This window comes from Falco biarmicus, chromosome 7 (assembly GCF_023638135.1).
Source record: "Falco biarmicus isolate bFalBia1 chromosome 7, bFalBia1.pri, whole genome shotgun sequence".
In the NCBI taxonomy this organism is placed as follows: Eukaryota; Metazoa; Chordata; class Aves; order Falconiformes; family Falconidae; genus Falco; species Falco biarmicus.
In genome coordinates this window covers 71,772,129-71,789,472 of record NC_079294.1, presented here as the reverse complement: position 1 = coordinate 71,789,472, position 17,344 = coordinate 71,772,129, and the positions used below count along the sequence as shown (strand labels likewise).

The 17,344-nt window shown below is 51.9% G+C and overlaps 1 protein-coding gene across 1 annotated transcript; it reads left to right on the top strand.

Annotated features, from left to right (window-relative positions):
• The first annotated feature begins 2,093 nt into the window (after positions 1-2,093).
• On the top strand, positions 2,094-5,315 carry LOC130152741 (zona pellucida sperm-binding protein 3-like). Its single transcript, XM_056346763.1, has 9 exons — positions 2,094-2,501; positions 3,311-3,429; positions 3,512-3,615; positions 3,823-4,000; positions 4,076-4,196; positions 4,298-4,389; positions 4,459-4,604; positions 4,869-4,988; positions 5,209-5,315. Exons 1-9 carry the CDS (start codon positions 2,094-2,096, stop codon positions 5,313-5,315), a joined length of 1,395 nt encoding a protein of 464 aa, XP_056202738.1.
• The last annotated feature ends 12,029 nt before the right edge of the window (positions 5,316-17,344 follow it).

The window sequence follows — 17,344 nt, the reverse complement described above, 5'->3', positions numbered from 1 at the left end:
GCAAAAAGGAGATGGCCCCCAATGTCCTTCATTCCTAGAGGAAATCTGTAGTCAGGGGACTGTGCAGATGGAAAGGGCTATTCCTTCAGCACTATTAAATACAGGTTACGGTGATGGATGCGGCAGTTGCTGCACTGTGAGAGCTGGGGATGGTGGATGGGGGTGGGTTGCTGCCTGTTGATCTCTTTTACGCCCAAACAAGAACAAAAGCTGTTCCTCACCCAATAGGTTCAGGCCTTTATGGCCAGTGAATCTCCCATTCCCGTTTCATCCCAGATGCCTGAATGTATTTCCCACCGTCCCACTCCCAGTGCTTTGACCTGCCAACGTCTGGCCGGAGCTATTGCAAGGTGTGAGAAACCCACCTTTGAGCAGAGCAACTTCAGGCTGTGTTAGCACGAAGCATGGGCCTCAGGCTTACGTGGATCCTTGGGTGTCTAGGTGAGCTGCGTCCCTCCCTTTGGAAGAGGAACAGGGGTGTGTGGGGTGCAGGCACCCATCCGTGCAGACCTGGTTCCCCACGGAGCTGGTTTGCAGGAGGCTGCGTGAAGCAACCCCTGGACCTTCAGTGTCTTGTCCCACTGCCAGCCCGGGTGGTGTGGCTGCGGGAAGCACAAGCATCACCTCCTATCCTCCTGCCTGCTTTTGGCGGCAGGGGACACCCCGAGCAAACCTGGCTTGCGGGGTAAAAGACACCAACCTAGCACAGGGATGAGCTGGATTTGGAGATAACCTGCTGCTTGCTGAATTAATAAAGAAGGCTGAGCCGCCAGAGAGGTTTTTCTTGTTGTATCATTTATTCATCATTCATAAAAATACCAGGGGCAAGGCTGGGACATGGAGATCATGCCAGAAAAGGATGGTGTGCGTGTGTAGCATTATTCATGCTTTGGGGAAACAGCAGCCAATGCCTAATGCATGGGCCAGCAAAGAAAGGGGATCCCACCAGGAATCTGGGTGCACCCCCATGGTCTTGGTGGGAGCTTTGCTCATCCAGCTCATAGCTGCAGTCTCCCATACAAGCAAACAGTGCAGGTCACCCCACCCCAAACCCATCCCACAGACCTTAGCAGACCAGGTGGAAGATGCTTCAGTCAATAAACCCCATTTCCCTGGACACCCATGTAAAGCACCATTAGAAACATGCCATGAATACAATCACTCAGGCTAAAAAAACCCTCCCAGACTGTTCAGCCACACCACTGAAGAACGGGTATGCCTAGGGCATCACCCCCATGTCAAGGGGACCCCACTCACCAGGCCCTGCCACTGCAGCAAGCAGCTTTGAGTGACCCCCGACCTCTTCATCCAGCTTGGCGATGTAGAGCCATTAGTCATCGTACTATACACATGAGCAGCTATACCAATTAACATAATTAACACACGAGGGCCAATTAATCTCTTGATTATGCCTGCCATTCACTTATCAGCTGCTATTATGGGAAGATCAGCTTTTGTACCTCTGCTTTCTATGCAAATAGGCCAGTTATGATGCCTTCATTACTCAATATACAATTACCCAGCACAGATATCCATGAAATTGAGCACGGACAGATTGCCAACACGCTCGGGCCAGAGCCCAGGTGGATTTTGCAGTTAAAGTCCTCTGCATTTCTGAATGTGCCACCTCAAATGATGCTTCAGTACCTGAGTTTTGGGGAACTGCTGATGCTGCTGACGTGGGGAAGACCAGGGGAGAAATGCTTGGGGCAGCCCGGCTGCTCCCCTGCCATGTTGGTGGCCAAAGTTGGCTCCACCTCATACAGAAAAGAGGAATAGGCAGAGGTACAAGGGACAAAGCAGAGGGCTTGTGGCCAGTTGGCCACCGAGGTGGCCACAGCTGGCGTCACCCCAAACAGCAAGACAGAGGGACACGGGACAAACTGCTCCAGGGCAATTCCCAGGTATCAGGTCCAGGGAAATCACCCTCAGCGCCTGGAGAGGGAGGGACAGTCCCAGCTGGGTCCCATTACCCTGAGCTGCTCCTTGCTGGGTGGGGGCCTGCCTGCAGCCCCCAGGTGTGCCCCACCTGGGCTGGTATAAAAGGCTCCTGAGCAGCAGCTTTGGTATGAGTTGGTTTTGTTGGGGTCAGGATGGGGTTGGGAGGCAGCCTGGGTGTTGCTCTAGTCTGCTGGGTGCTGGCTGAAGCAGTATCTTATAGCCCCTGGGGTTTCCCTCAAAGGGACCCGGGGGTCTTGAGGGTCTGGGGGGACTCTGTTTGGAGCCGGCCCCGTGTGCCTTCCTTCTCCCAGCCCTCCCCCTGGGCATGGGTGGATGTGTCCCAGCTCCAGGCTGTGGCCCCGCTGCACCCTGTGGCTGTGCAGTGCCAGGAGGCGCAGGTGGTGGTCACGGTGCACAGGGACCTCTTTGGTACGGGGCGGCTGGTCAGGGCTGTGGAGCTGACCCTGGGCTCGGCTGGCTGCCTGCCTGTGGCCCCGAGTGCTGCTGAGGGCACCGTGACCTTCGTGGCTGGACTGCACGAGTGTGGCAGCACCTTGCAGGTGAGGTGGGGTGAGGGGCTGCTCCATCCCTTGTAGAGAATGGAGCTTCTATGGGCTTTGAGCAGTGCTGGATGGGTAAATGGGAATTACTGTGGGCAGCGCTAACAGCTAAAGAGCAATGTGCTGTCATGCTGCCTCATTCATCTTGGGAAGGCTCTCGGTCCTAGGAGTGACCTGGTGAAGGTGACATCAGGGTTTGGGGTGAGGGGCTCATCTAGCTGCAGCAGCTGCCTGGTGAGGAGTGGGGTGACCAGGGCAGAGCTAGGCTTTGTGGTATGGGTACCATCCTCAAGCCCTAGATGAGGTGCATGCTCTGCAGCGAGCAAGGCTTTGTAGTGGTTTTATGATTTGTACATGTGCAGCCAGTTGCATCTGTCCATGGAAGAACTGGGCACAGCTTGAAACTGCACTGACTTGCTGAGGAAGCAGAGAAAGGGACTTGCAGGGAACTTCACAACCACCTTGGCAGGAGAGAAGGGCTGCCTGGAGCTGGTGTGCTCTAGCTCACCTTGGGGAGGAGGTTTGCAGACCTACTGTCCTCCAGCCCCTGACCACCTGGTGTGGGTACTTGCTGGTGTGCCAAAGTCCTTGATACTGACCTCCTGCAGGTCTGGCACCTTGTTGGGATGCCAGTACAAAGCTTCCTGATATCCTATATGCACTGGATTGGGAACGTGGAGGGCAGCCTGTGCCTTTCCAGCTGATGGACTTGTGTGTCCCAGCATAATCAGTGCTGGGTATCTGATCGTGCTGAGCTTCTGGTTGACTTGTTTTACTGACTCATCAGCTCTCCTGAATCTTTCTTTCAGGTGACAGCAGAATCCTTGATCTACAAAACAAGCTTGTCCTACAAGCCTACTCCTTCTGCCAACCTGGTTGTTGTAAGGACCAGCCCAGCTGTGGTTCCCATAGAGTGTCACTATCCCAGGTAAGCAAATGGGGGCTCTGCTCTCCTCCTACGGACCTGAGGTGATGGTGGCATCTTTGTTAATGCTCTTTTCTTTATTTAGAAAGAGCAATGTGAGCAGCAATGCTGTCCAGCCCACGTGGGCTCCCTTGCAGTCCACCTTGTCGGCAGAGGAGAAGTTGATGTTCTCCCTGCGCCTCATGAATGGTGGGTGCAGCCCTGTTTCCCTCTGGTCCCTGCTCCTGCCAGCTTCTGGCCACAGGCTGAGAGCCCAGATGGAGCCACAGTCTGAGCTGAAAGCAAATCTTGCAGAAGGGACCCATGGGGTTTTGGCTCAGTGAAGAGGTCCCACGTGCAAGGGAGGGCTGTGTGCTTTTCTCCAAAGTGACCTGTAGTGTTGGGTCTACCTTCCAGATGACTGGAGTGCTGAGAGACTCTCCAATGGCTTCCAGCTGGGGGAAAGCCTGCACCTCCAGGCTGATGTTGCTTCTGGGAACCATGTACCTCTAAGGCTCTTTGTGGATGAGTGTGTTGCTACTCTGAGTCCAGGCAGGAGGTCCTCTCCCCAGTATGCCTTGATTGACCTCAGCGGGTAAGGGGTGTGGTGCTCTCTGGGAGCTGCTGCTGTAGCTGCCTGGGGTGTCCCTGACTCCTGACCCTCGTCCAGGTGCTTGGTGGATGGGAGATCAGATGACACCACTTCAGCCTTTATCTCTCCAAGGCCAAGGCAGGAAACACTGCAGTTCATGGTTGATGCATTCAAGTTTGCAGGAGATGACAGAAATTTGGTGAGATGTGGTGCCCACCCCTCCTCCCACAGTGTGTTCAGAAGCTGTTCTGCATTAAGAGATGTAATAAACCTTGGATGCTGGTTTAATTTCCCTTCCAGATCTACATCACCTGCCACTTGAAGGTCTCCCCAGCTGACCAAGCCCCAAATCCATTGAACAAAGCTTGTTCCTTCAACAAAGCCAGCAGCCTGTGAGTAGCTGGTGCATGTAGAGAGGGGAGCAGCCTGGAGAAGAGGGTTTACAGATAATTCTGTTTCAGGTGGGCTCCTGTGGAGGGTACTGGAGACATCTGCAGCTGCTGTGAGACAGGCAACTGTCCATTGTATGGAAGATACTCACAAAGAATTAATCCTCTGGCCAGGTGGTCAGGGAGGCGCTTGAAGAGAGACGTCCCTTCCAAGCAAGGTAGGGCTCTGTGCCCAAGATGTACCTGCAGGGCAGGGTGGCCCTCCAGGTTGGGATGGCAAAGATGCTGGAGGGTCTTGAGCGAATGCATCTCGTCTTAAGGGCAAGTCCACCTCTTCTCCAATGTCCTTGTGTTTGTGTCCTTATATCTAAAACTACTAGAAAGCTGCTTTTGCAGAGTCCACCTTTCTGTAAGCCTTGAAATCTGGACTAAGCAGGAATTACCTCCCCCTGTGAACTCTACTCATGTCCATCTCTTCTTAGGTGGGTCCTCAAAGACAGCAGAGGCTGAAGTCTCAGTTGGGCCGCTACTGATCCTTGATCCAGCTCAGGGATTATGGAGCTCCTCAGGAGGTTTTGCAACAGCAGGGAAGACATCACATGGTATGTGATGGGGTCTTTGACTGTCTTCAGGTCTCAATTGAAGGTGACTCCAGGTTGATCTGGTTGTGAATCCCCCATGACTTCACACCCGGACAGACCTTCTGATATAATCACCAAAAGGCAGTCTGGGGGACTTCTTCCACAGCTGCCTGCAAGGTTGTTCACTGACAGATGGTGGAAAGATGTTAAATGTGTGGTAAGTGGCTCTTGTCTCTTCCAGGTGCTGCTGAAGGGCTTCCTGTGCTGGTCCAAGCTGCCATGCTTGCAGCAGCCACTGTGCTGAGCTTAACTGCTCTGGGGCTGTTTCTTCTGTGCAGAAAAATGTAGCTGCCCTCCTGGGGTGTCCTTGTAACTCCCAGTCCTAATAAAGAGAAACGTGTCTGTCCTCCCTTTGTGCCCTCAGTGGGGAGGAGGGACAGTGGTAGGCCTTCGCTCTGGTCTGCTTGGATGGGAGTTTGAGCTGTGTTTGTGCACAATCTCCCAACTAAGCCATCTCTTGGGGTGGCCACAGCTCCTTGGGAAGCTGCTGGTGGTGTGACCAAAGATGCGGAGCATCTCCCAAGCCATGGCACCTGGGGATGGAAGGTGGCTCCCTGCAGGAGGACTTTCCCAATGTGCAGCACTGCTGTCAAGGCTCCTGTCGTACGCCTGGCATGCAATGCTGTGCCTGACAGCAAGGAATCTGAAATCCTGGCTGCAAACAACGTATGGCTCCTGCTTCCAGGTAAATGAGGAAAGAATTGATGCTGTGAGCAAATGCTAAATGGATTCCTGGCTCAGGAAGTCCTGTTCACCCCTTCTTAGTGGGGGTGATGCTGGAGGACATGATAACACAGGTCTGTCTTGGGCTTGTTGCTGCCTGGGTGAGGAGGCACTACCTCCTGAAGGACACACAGCTGCTCTAGCTCTGGGGTTTTTGTGGGTGCTGGGGCTGAGTATGGCTTCTGCTGCTGGGAGAACTGGGAAAAGCTTGGTGTTGGAGGTGAGCATGGGCTGAAGATGGATGCTGTTTCTAGCTGTATGGAGAGCAGGGGCCAATGGCTGGGTGGGGAGTTGGAACCAGTGCCTAATCAAGGGAATAAGGACAAATAGGGAAAGCTACTGGTCCACCCACCCCAAACATCTATTTTTTTTTTTTTAAATATAGTGTGGGTGTCCTCAGCCAGTAGGCCTGCCTAAATTATCACCTCCCCTTGCAGCAGCCTCGGGGGCTCTGTTCCTGCTGTGCTGGGGGAGTTGTGCTATAGGGCACAGGAGTCCTCATCATGCTTAAGTTGAGAGTCAATAGGCATGAGGTGGGCCTTAAAGCTGTGTTAAATTGCTCTTCTCACTCTGTGGCTTTCCCTCCTACATACATAGGCTTATCCTGACCTCTTGGCTTAGGCTGCTGAAGGCTTGGGATGTCTTCTGCCTGGTGGAATTCCAGTTGGGTATGGGCTCTTGGTGTCTTGACTCCTGATGTGGCAAGTTGAACATCAGTTGCACTTCTCGGGAGCTTGAGTAGCACAAGTATTTCTCAAAAGTTGTCTCCCTGGCTTGCTTACCTGGGGCTGTGTGCCACTTGCAGCCATGTGCCCCAGGGAGCAGTGGTCACCTCCAGACCAACCTGGAGGCTGCAGGATTTCATTACCCTGTGGCTGGAGGGCCATGTGCTTTGAGGCATTACCTGGTATAAAGATCATAGCTCTGCACTGGGTGGGCTAATCACCTTTGTTTGTGTGGTGTGGGACCCCGCACCCCTGGGTGAGCACAGCAGTGGGCTCGGACTCCTCAAAGCATGAATGTGCCTTGGCTGGTGCTGGTACCCCTTGTGGGCTTTGCAGGGAGAATCCCCCAGCATGTTACTCTATGAGTGACCTTATGCCTCATGTTCTTACTTTCTATAACCTGGGAGAAGTTAAAGACCTGATGTTTGCAACCACTTTTTCTGAGCGAAGGAAACTGCACTTGGCCATAGATAAAGAGTAAAAAGGGGGAAAAGCAGTACGGCTGACCTTAAGCAATGCCAGCAGCCCCAATTCTCAGATGTTTGGTGCTTTGCTTTTGCTTGTGTCCTCTGAAAACTAATGCTGTTAAAGACATTACCAAAGTTTGGCAGCTGAAGGCTGGAAGCAGCGCTTCTGCCCTGAAGCCCTTGGGCTGCAATCCCCATGCCATTAGGCTGCAATCTAGCCATGCTGATTCTTCTTGCAACGGACTCCAACAAAGCCTGTGTGCAGCTACAGTGCTGCAAATGGCCCTTCCCTGACTGAGAAATCAGCTTGGCACCCGTGGGCTTGGCAGGGTGTGGAGCAGGACCCCCCTCCCCGGGCAAGCTCGGTTTGAAAGCCCAGGGATGATGTGCCTAGGGCAAATGTTTCCTGCTTCTGTTTTCAATGAATTAAGCAGCTGAGCTGAAATAATCAGGTGGAAAAATGAGGCAGCCATGTAAGCTTTTTTTGGCTGAAATCTTCCCAGATCAGGCTGTCAGCCTTCATGTTTTATGCACAAGCTCCTTCCTGAAGGAGCTACAGAAGATTAAAACCTCCTTTTTTCTTAATTTTTACCTTGACAGCGTGACATGCACGGTGAGGCTGGGCTGAGTGTGTGGCCAGGCTGTGGTGCTACCCTTCCCAAAGGGTGTTGGTGCTCCTCCCAAGGGCAGGGAGACCCAGCAGTGTCCTCTGGGTGGGAGCTGGAGGTTGTCCTTCACAGGCAGTCCCACGTACATGGTCATCTTCTAACAATCTGTCTCAAGGCTTATTCACTTACAAAGCCATTCTCTTCCCACCCTCTAAAGAAATCTGCCCCCGAGCAGGTTCTGCTGTTCCCGTTGCTGTTGTCCTGTGCCACAGGGGTCTGATGGAGACCTGTGCTTCTCTGGGTACTACATCTCTCCTGCAAGTTCTTGCAGCTATCACAGCCCAGTCCCATGCTGGGCAGGTGCTTCCAGTGCCACCACCCTTTCCGGACCCATAGGGAGCTTAATAAACAAGTCAACTTTTGTGGTTATTTCTTGTTAATTCAAGGTATGGACTTGTGATCCCCTGTGGTACAGGCTCTAAGGAGGCAGGCATCAGCTATGGGATGTCTCCTCTCTCCTCCAAGGACTTCAGTATCCAGGCTAGGATGCGTGGAGGAAATGTGGCTGGGTTTTCTGAGTTAAGGCATGGAAGTCCTCCTTTGCCATGGTGGTTTCCCAGAAATGCTATGTGCAGGGAGCACTTGAGGAGCTGCTGGGCTCATGCCAGTATGCAAAGGCATTGCTCTGAGCTGTGCCAAACGCAGGGCTGCGTGTGATGCTTGTTGACCCATACATTCAGTCTGGCCAGTGTTGGAAATGCCCTCTTGAGTTGTTTTCTCTCCATCACAGTCAAAAAAGCCAAACCTTCATTAGTGAGCTGGCAGGTAATTTGTGCCCAAAGCCTGAACCCTCTTTGCCTTTTGTTGACCTGTGCCTGTGATGCCAGCAGCAGCCCAAGTGGTGGGCATCCCAGGGGAGAGGAGCCTGACTTGGGCTATGAGCCTTGTTGGATCTGGTCCTATGAGCACTGATTCCCCCAGCCTGTGCTCAGATCCTCCTTCCAGGCCTATTTTCAGCAGGAAGGATTTGTGCTGGGAGATGCTGTGCTCTGGGCTGTCCTCCCCTCCTGCCAACCCCTTTCCCAGCCCAGGAGGGGCTGCACATCAGCTACTGTTGTACTTATAACACTGGCTTCCCCCGTGGTAACCAACGTATCTGTGGAATTTAGTATTGTACCTTGAAACGGCTATTCATTCTTTAATAAATTATTAATCCTAAAGCAATCTGTTTTTTCCCTTATATACCAGGAAAAACTTGATAGGAGGGTTGAGGAGATGGTCTCAGTGGAGAAATGATTCCCAGATATCCAGCCCTGAGCTAAGGTTCCCAAAACTGGGATGGCTGTAGGTGGATTAAGGAGCCAGGGAAGGAAAGGTGTCTCATGGAGCATGAGGGAGTGTTATCAGGTTATGGGACCAGGCAGGAATTTGCCACTGAATGCTCTTAAGAGTTGAGCAGGGACAGATGCTGCTCTACTGTCCTCAAGGGCACTGAGACCTCTTGCTGGAGTTGTAGTAGGTGATATTGCTGGTTCACTTTTCCTGCCTGGTTTAACACAGCCCTGTGCAATTCCTTGATGGATGAAGAGAGAAAGTGCATGGCATGTGCTGGTGGGGATGCCAACTTGCCTGCTCTGCCCCACCTGTGAGCCTCATCAACCCCAGTCCTGTAACTACTGCTTCTGGACTTTATTAGCATTCATTCCTTTCACACACATGAGCATCTGAGTAAAGACATAATTAGAAAGCTGTAAGATGCTGGCAGAACAATCAATTTGTGGGAATTAATAATATGACCAAGGATGCATCGTGGTTATTCACATGTGTCTCCAGCTTGCTGTAAGTGTCCCATTATATGGAGATGTTGGTGATATGCTATACGTGGCCTTCAAGGCAATTAAGGAAAAGAAAAATAATTTACCACATAGGAGAGCAATCGAGTGGTGCTCACAGGAGTTTCAGGGTAAAAGTGAGCTGCCTGGTATTTTCATTTGCAAATTTGCACTGTCCCATGGAAGTGGCACGAACATCAATGCCCGCCTCCTTTCTGTGCAGCAGGAGCTGCTCTGCCCTGTCCCTCTCTGGGCATGGCCCATCTGTTACTAGACAGTAAGAACAATTAAAGACAGGGCCAAATAATTCATGGAAGACTTTCCCAAGAAGTGAGCTGAGGCTTGTAACAGCTCACCTTTGCAAGCCTGCAGGGGGTCTGGGTGGATTTGGGGGTCCTGTTGCCTGTGCCTTGGTGGGTGGCCTGGCCACATCCCCACGGGACTGATCTTGGAGAGACAGCAGCAGTGCTGGACCAGCCTGGATGCAGGCGCTTGGGTGACCAGGGAGGGGTGCACAAGATTTTTGTGCTGCTGTGGCATCTGAGGGTGGGCTGGAGGTGACCTTCTTTAGAGATACAGCAGCAACCAGGGAAAGGGAAAACTGAGGGGAAAGGAGGTGTTCACCGCAGCCATTCCTTAATGTCTTCTTACAGCACCCACAGAATTTGTGCAGCCAGGCATCCTTCTCTCTGATCCTTTTCCTCCAGCTCCAAGGGCTGCAGTTTATTTTTAAGGAGGGTATTTGATGTGGCAAGACTCGAGGTGCTTCAGTTCATTCCATGGGACTGTCCCCTTCACAGCGCTGCCAGCCATCCTACAGCAGGAGGGACTGTTCTACAAAAGACTCCTGGTCCATAATGTAGATAGCTTAAAAAAAAAAAAAAAAAAAAAAAAAAAGCGGCAGCCAAAATTTCCAAACCTGATTGAAAATTCTGGGGCGCTGCGGCCAGGGTGTCATTGCAGGGGGCTATTTTCCAGTTTTGAAGGGAAGTAGCCTCCACTGTTACCCCTGAGATGCTGCCTTGCAATTAAACACAAACACAACCTGGTTCACGGAGCCCTGCAGCCACAGGCAGGCACAGCTGCCAGGCCGGGGACTTCCCAGCCTTATTTATTAGTTGGTTATATTTCCCTCCCCACCCCACCCCCTCCCCTGCCCCAATCCAAGAGCCCTCTTCCCTTAAATGTTTCATGTGTATCACTGTCAACCTGGCTATTTAAATAGGAGGCTGCTGATACCCACGCCCTGTGTGTAAGGGGCTCCTTTCTACCCTCATTTTACCCCTGTGCATAAGCTCCCTGACGTCCCAAGGATGCTACTTCTGCCCCAAAATGCCCTCTGGATCTCACCTTGCTTTTTTGGCTGCACTTTGACCCCAGCTCGGTAGCTTTAGCCATGCTCTCCTATTGCACAGGTAGCACCAGCAGCTCCCGGAGTCCTGTGAACACACAGGGGGCTCATCAAAAAGAAGTAAATATTCCCTGTACTGAAAAAAACCAGGAAAAACACCTTCTGGTGTTTTGAAAAAGTTATCTTTCATTTTTTCTTCTTAAAGCCAAGAGGTTTGGGAAGAGGGGATGTGAGAGGGGCATTTCCATTGCTGACGTTTGGGGGGGGGGGGGCTGCCCCTTGCACCGCCCAGGTGTGATGTGCTTGGATGTGAAGTGTCCAGGGATTTATTTCCTGAGTCGTGTCAGGCTGAGGACGTGACATGAGTTGTGGCCTTTCTCAGCCCTCTGCATGCAGACATTAGAGGCCATTAAACTTTGCCGCCCAAATTTATGCATTAAGCATGTACGAACTGGCAGTTGAGTATCAGGGCTAATTTCCCAATGATGTACATTATTAATGTACATGGTCAAGGAAATTGCTGCACATTTTTTCCCCCTCCTTTTTCACTTTCTGTGGTGATCAGCAAAGCAGAAGATTATTCTAAACCTTGGATGCTGCCTGCATATGTTCAAGAAAATTGCTATACTGTTTTCTTCTCCTTTTCCCCTTTCTGTGATGATCAGCAAAGCAGCACGTTATTCTAAACCCTGGGCTGCTGCTGGTGGAGCTTTTACAGGCAGTGACCTTTGCAACAGTGTTTTCAGAGCACTTAAGTTGTTTATTGTAAATAATATCCATTTTCTCTGTGCAGACTTAGAGAAGCAGCTGAAAAGGAAAATTTGTGGTATCTCTTACAGGTATTTATTTGCATCCAAGAGACAAAAGCATTTCCCCAAGGAACTGGAGTTAATTCACTTCTCGTGTTTTTGCTGCCAGAAAAAAATACGCCATGGTGTAAATGGAGACGAAGGAGCAAAAGCCATTTGAAAACACCGCCGGTAAATTAAAGTTTTGCTGTATTTGCTGAGATAATTTAGTGTAATTCCCTGCTAATGAATTAATGCACTGCTTCTTGTTCATTATAGCTTTCCTAATTTGATTGGAACTCTCAGTGCTAGGTAGCTTCATTACTGGCAAATATTAATGTAATAAAGAAGGTTTTGGTGGAGTCCTTCCTTCCCAGTGAGCTTTGCACCCAGGTGATGTGCTGGGGAAGAGCTGGGAGGAGGAGAAGGGGGAGGAAGGTCAGGGATGCTGCCCGACAGTGAGGATTTATTCCCATCCACTTCTGGGTGAGGAGCATCATCTCTTGGTGACCACGTCCAAGGGCTGTGTGGTTGCCCAGTCCTTGGCAGAAAACACCCCGTTTCCCTGAAGTATTGCAGTCTTACAGGGGGGAAACCCAGAACCTAAAAATATTGTCATTGCATTAAATCCATCATCAGCTGCTGGATCATTGGCGCAGCAAGGGGAGCAGCTCCATCCCACCACAGCCCTGGCTTTGCTTTTTAGTAAATGCAGCTTGTTTTTTAATAAATACGTTGTAGGAAAGGTACAGAAGAAGAAAGCAGAGCACAGGTGACACATTTCTGAAGGTTGGTACCCAAGTGGCTTTGATGGCCATGCAGGGGAAAACATTGCTCTGCAGCCCCTCACACTTCTTTTTCATCTTCTTTCCTCCATAAACTTGCCCCAGTGGCTTGGGCCAAGGCTGATGCTGGGATGGGGGATGCTCAGTCCCAAGGAGCCATCCTGCCATCCTGCCTCATGGCCGGGGAGCTGGGAGGGATGGGACCGGCTCTGCCTCAGTCGTGCTCTTTGATGCAAATGACTCCATGCATAATTTAAGCTTTGTGTTGCTTACACTGAGTAATCATTTCCACTATGGCTAAGGGGGGATGGGGAGGGAGAGCTTTCTTTTTTCAAGCCTTTTTTTGTGTTGTTTTCTCCCTAAAGTGTTTCCTAAGTGCTGGGTGAACAGATTTTCCCGCGCTGCACCAGGCACCTGCCAGAGCCCAAGTTCTGGGCATCGTCCAGCACCACCCAAAGGTGGATGATGTCTCAGGGCACTGCACGAGCCAACCAGTGGGGAAATAATTTTTTTTTTAATCCATTGCTTAGTCCATCAGTGTTAGTTGTGAAAAGACACGTACTAATGCAAAGCTGAGTTAGGAATATAATCTCACAACTCCAGGCATAAGGTTACAAGGTCCCAAACCTCATCCTGACACCTCCTGGGACTCTGGGCACCGACTTCAATGAACATGTTGGGTCCCACCTGGCTCAAGTGGTCTTGGGGACACAGCTCCACTCCTCCCTGAGGCCAGGGAATTGCTGGACCCAGCCACAATGTTACTTATTATGGGCTGGCACCGATGCTTTTGATTTTTCCTGTTTTTTCTCTTTTTTTTTTTTTTTCCCCTTCTAAAAGCCCCAACATTTTAATTATTTATTTGGAGCGTGATTAATGTTTTGTCTGATGCTGTTCTGCCAGGGGAGCCCCGGTACATTTTGGTTTAGCAAGATCTAATTAAGAAGTCCCATCAAGCATGTCATCCCTTGTCTTACAAGTACCTCCAGGGCTCCTTCAGCGCGGCTGTATTGCGGCAGGCTCAGCTGGACCCGACGGCTCTGGGGGGCCTGGGGCTTTCCTGGGGGGGGTGCTGCTCTGCAAACAGGGGGTGCTCCAGCAAAGCACCCCTTGTCCCAGGGTCAAGACAAGACCCAGATTTCTGCTGCCTTCCGGGTATGGAGGTAAGAAGTACTTTTGGTCTCGAATTTGCCCTTTCTGGCTGCATTTTGGGGTGGATGCTCTCCTCCTGAGAGCAGGATGCAGCCAGGCTGCGGCTGCCCGGTCCCCATGTCCTCAGCGGCCACCAAGCATGGGGTGATGACAACATTTACCCACAGAGGTGATGTGACGTGGGGCCAGTGTGGCCTCGGTGCCTGGCACCGCTCTCCAAAAGGGGAGCGAGGACGGAGGCAGCCCCTGCGTGGGGCACGCGTGTGCATGTGCATGTGCATGCGTGTACGTGTGTGTGCCCACTGCCACCCAGTGGTGGGAGAGCACCCAGCCAGCACCCGGCCAAATGCATTTGATAAGGTGAGATGACATAATAAATAAATATATGTTTCCCATTGGCATGGCAAGGGCCATATCCAGGTACTGGAGGGTTGAGCTCCTGGAGTGGTGGCCACTGGAGAAGAGGGTTTTGCTGGGCTGGAGGAGGTGGTAGAGCTGCAGCACAGCTCAGCATGTCAGGCAGAGACCCTTACCTTGAGTCTGGCCTCCCACCACCCTGGGGACATTAAATGGCCTGGGAAGCCTCACCTAGGACCCCAACCAGCACCCTATGCACGGCCCCAGGAGCCCTTTTAAGCTCAGCCTGGGTTTATCGGTCCCTGCTCAAGCTGTGCTGCAGGGATGCTGCTCTCCAACCATTGACCACAAACTTATTCCCACCTTGCCTTGGACTTACCTCATCCTCACCACCTTGTCTGATGCTCTGAGCTCCCTGTTGACACCAGCAGCCCCTCATTCCCCCTTATTGGAATGGGGTGACAGCTCCTGCCCCACAGCTGAGTATCCATCCCAGTTCCCCAACTCTTTCCTGGCAGAGGAGGTTTTCTTCAGGTGTCCAGCCAACACTACTCCATCCTTGGGTTATCAGCCCTGGAAAAGTTTGGAGCCCACCGCTCTGTCCATAAGCATGGGGAATCTGCCCAGGCCAAGGAGTGACTGGCAGCCATCCTGTGGTATGGAGGCCTCCAGCAAGCTGTGAAATTACAGGCTGGCAAGCGCCAGGCACAAATGAGGATTAATTAGCATTCCATGGCCATGAGCACCTGTTTCAGGCCCATGTCTGGCCAGGCTCGGCTTATACATCTCCATCCCGCGGCTGCCGTCAGGGCTCGCCTGGCAGAGCCCAGAGAGGAGCACAAGAAGGGGAGCTGCCCTGGTTGGGGTTTTATTGCCAAATTGCATTGGGGTGAATCCATAACCCAGCGCTGAGCCACTGAGTGCCCTGACCCTTGGTTCAGGGGTGCCCCTGAACCTGTCTTTCTCCTCCAGTGGAGATGTCCTGGGCTAGGGCCAGGAAGGTGAAGGATGTGGGATGCTGCAGGATGCTGCAGTAACACCCCGGGGAAGGGGGGCTGGGTTTGCACTTGGGATGGGCAGAGTTTCAGGGTGCTGTGAGCAGCTGGGTTTGCTCTCCTTGGTGCAGAGCTCCTTGCCTCCTCCCCATGCAGCCTTTTCTTGCAAAGAGATAAGCGCCGCCAGCAAGTTATCTGGCTTCGAGGCTGGAGATAAGCAGAGGCAGGGAGGATGCGACCCCCTGCTCACTGCACCATGGAACAAAATCAAGCTGGGAAGATGCAGCTGAGCTGCACTGGCCCGTGGGGACTGTAGCTTTTGGGGGAGATGCTCCTTTTCTCCCCATGGAGTGGAGCACCCTGGCCAGAGGGATGAAGGTGAGGTGGGAAGGGCCTTCAAGGTCCCCTTGCAGGACACAAGATGGATTTAACTCCTGAAAGCTGGAAATTGAGGATGAAGGAGCACTCCTCCTGCAGCTATAAAGAAGCAGCATCGTATGAAGCGCTGGTACATCGCTTGCAGTAACTCAGCTGTGGAACAGTGAGGAACAAATAAGACAAGATGCTGTACATTAGCAGAGGCAGGAGGCATAGCCTCTCCCTTTGAAAACAAAGCATTTGTCTTCCAGCCGCAGTGAGCAACCAGCCCCAAGCAGTGCGGGGGGCGAGGGGGGGCAACCAAAGCCCAGGGATGCTTTTACTGGCTGATGAGCTACAAGGGGGCTGGTTGTAGCCTGGTCTGAGCCAGGGCTATGTGAAATAAAGCCCATCTCTGCGGGGGGAGAGGTTGCCGCAGTCCTCTGGGAGCAGATTGTAATAGATTTGAGCAAAGAAGATGCATCTGTGTATGGGGACATGGATTTTGGCTTCCTGGGGCAGCTGGGGGGGGGCACAGCGACCTGCAGGTGCAGTTTGGGCTCCTGAGCACATCCCATCCCCTGCAGGACTGGTCTTCCCAAAGCCCGACCTGGAGCCAGAGCTTTTCCTTAGGCTGGATAATATCCCGTTACCCACTTTGATGGCTGCCTTTCATGTCAGCGAGCTCAGAAGTGAAGTCTCCAGGCACTCGGGGTCTATTTTCAGCCCTCGATGAAGCAAGATGTAGCAAGATGTCTTCATCTGGGGGGAAACTTCCCAGCTGGATTTAGTGAGCCAGAGGGATTGGGTGAGCTCGGAGGAGTTTCTTTAAAACACAAACCCCAGCAGAGCCTCTTGTAATTCAGGTCAACTCAAACAGGAGCTGTGGGGAGGGTAAGAGCTGGAGGATTCGAATGTGAAGTCAAAATTCTGCTTTAAACCTCACGAACCCTGGCCCCGGCCGGAGCAGCCGCTGAGCATCCTTCCCAGCCAAAGATCAGCAGGGTGCGTGGCAGAGGCACCAGCCGTTCTGGGCTGCTGGCAGGGCTGTGTCCTCTTTTTATTTGCTGATGGTTTCTTTTAATTGCTTCTTGGAGGAAACACAAGCCCTCTGCCAGCTCTGGTGGCTCTCTGGTTGCCACTCCAGGTGTTGCTAAACAGGTTTTGGGGTCCAGAGAGGGGTTTGGGGCGGGGGGACAGGGACATTGCTGGGATGCTGTGGGGGAAAGCCTTGTTAATTTTTCACTACATAATGTCAAGAGAAAGATGAGGTGCTTTCCCAGGCCAGCTCCAGCTCTATTCCCCATCACCCTCCCCGCAGCCGTGGGCTAACCCTGATGAGCTGGATCTTGTCCCTGCAAGAACAAAATCCATTAATTCAACATCATTAATAATTCCGTTGGTGGTACAATTAATAACATAATTAATAACTTTGTTACTGATGTAACAAAGCCGCTTTTACTAGTATGAAGGGTTTCTCTGTATTTGTGTCAATAATTATTCCCATCCTCTTGAATTTTACACTAAAAAAACCCCAAACCAGCAGATTTTCCCCCTAAATAATAATAGCAAAACCCCTCTGGGTGTGCGGAGGAGCAGCAAGGGCAGCATCCGTGGTTCTCCATATATCAGTGCTGGGGTTTATTACCCCTTACCCTGAGCAGAGGGGAGTGGAGGAATTGCCCCCATCTCTGTTTACCCCTGGTTTATGGAGGTTTTCTATCCGTGGGCCTGCAAGGTTCATACAGTGCTTACTGCTGCCGCCACTTGGATTTATCGGAGAGTAGGAAATAAAGCTCGCACGGCTGTAAACTCATTCTTAATAGAAATGTGAGGGAAGAAGCTATTACCCCTTGTCCGTATGGCCCTGGCTACAGCAATTGGCTTTAAATCCCTGGCCCCAAGGTGAGCGGCTTTGCCCTGAGCTGTGCAGGAGCCGGAGCTTTGCATCCCCAAGCCGTGCCTCAGTTTTCCCTCTGGCTGCTTTTGCAGTTCATTCTGGGGCTGCAGGCATTGCAGGTGCCCCAAATCCGGATCAGCTGAAAAGCATCTCCTCATGCAGCTCCCGCTGCTCTGAATTTTTGCTTTGTGCTCTTCCTGGCATCCTTTGGGAGGAGTTATTAAGGAACAAAGCTACATCTATTAATCATGCTTTTACAATGGGGCCAGGCTGTAAA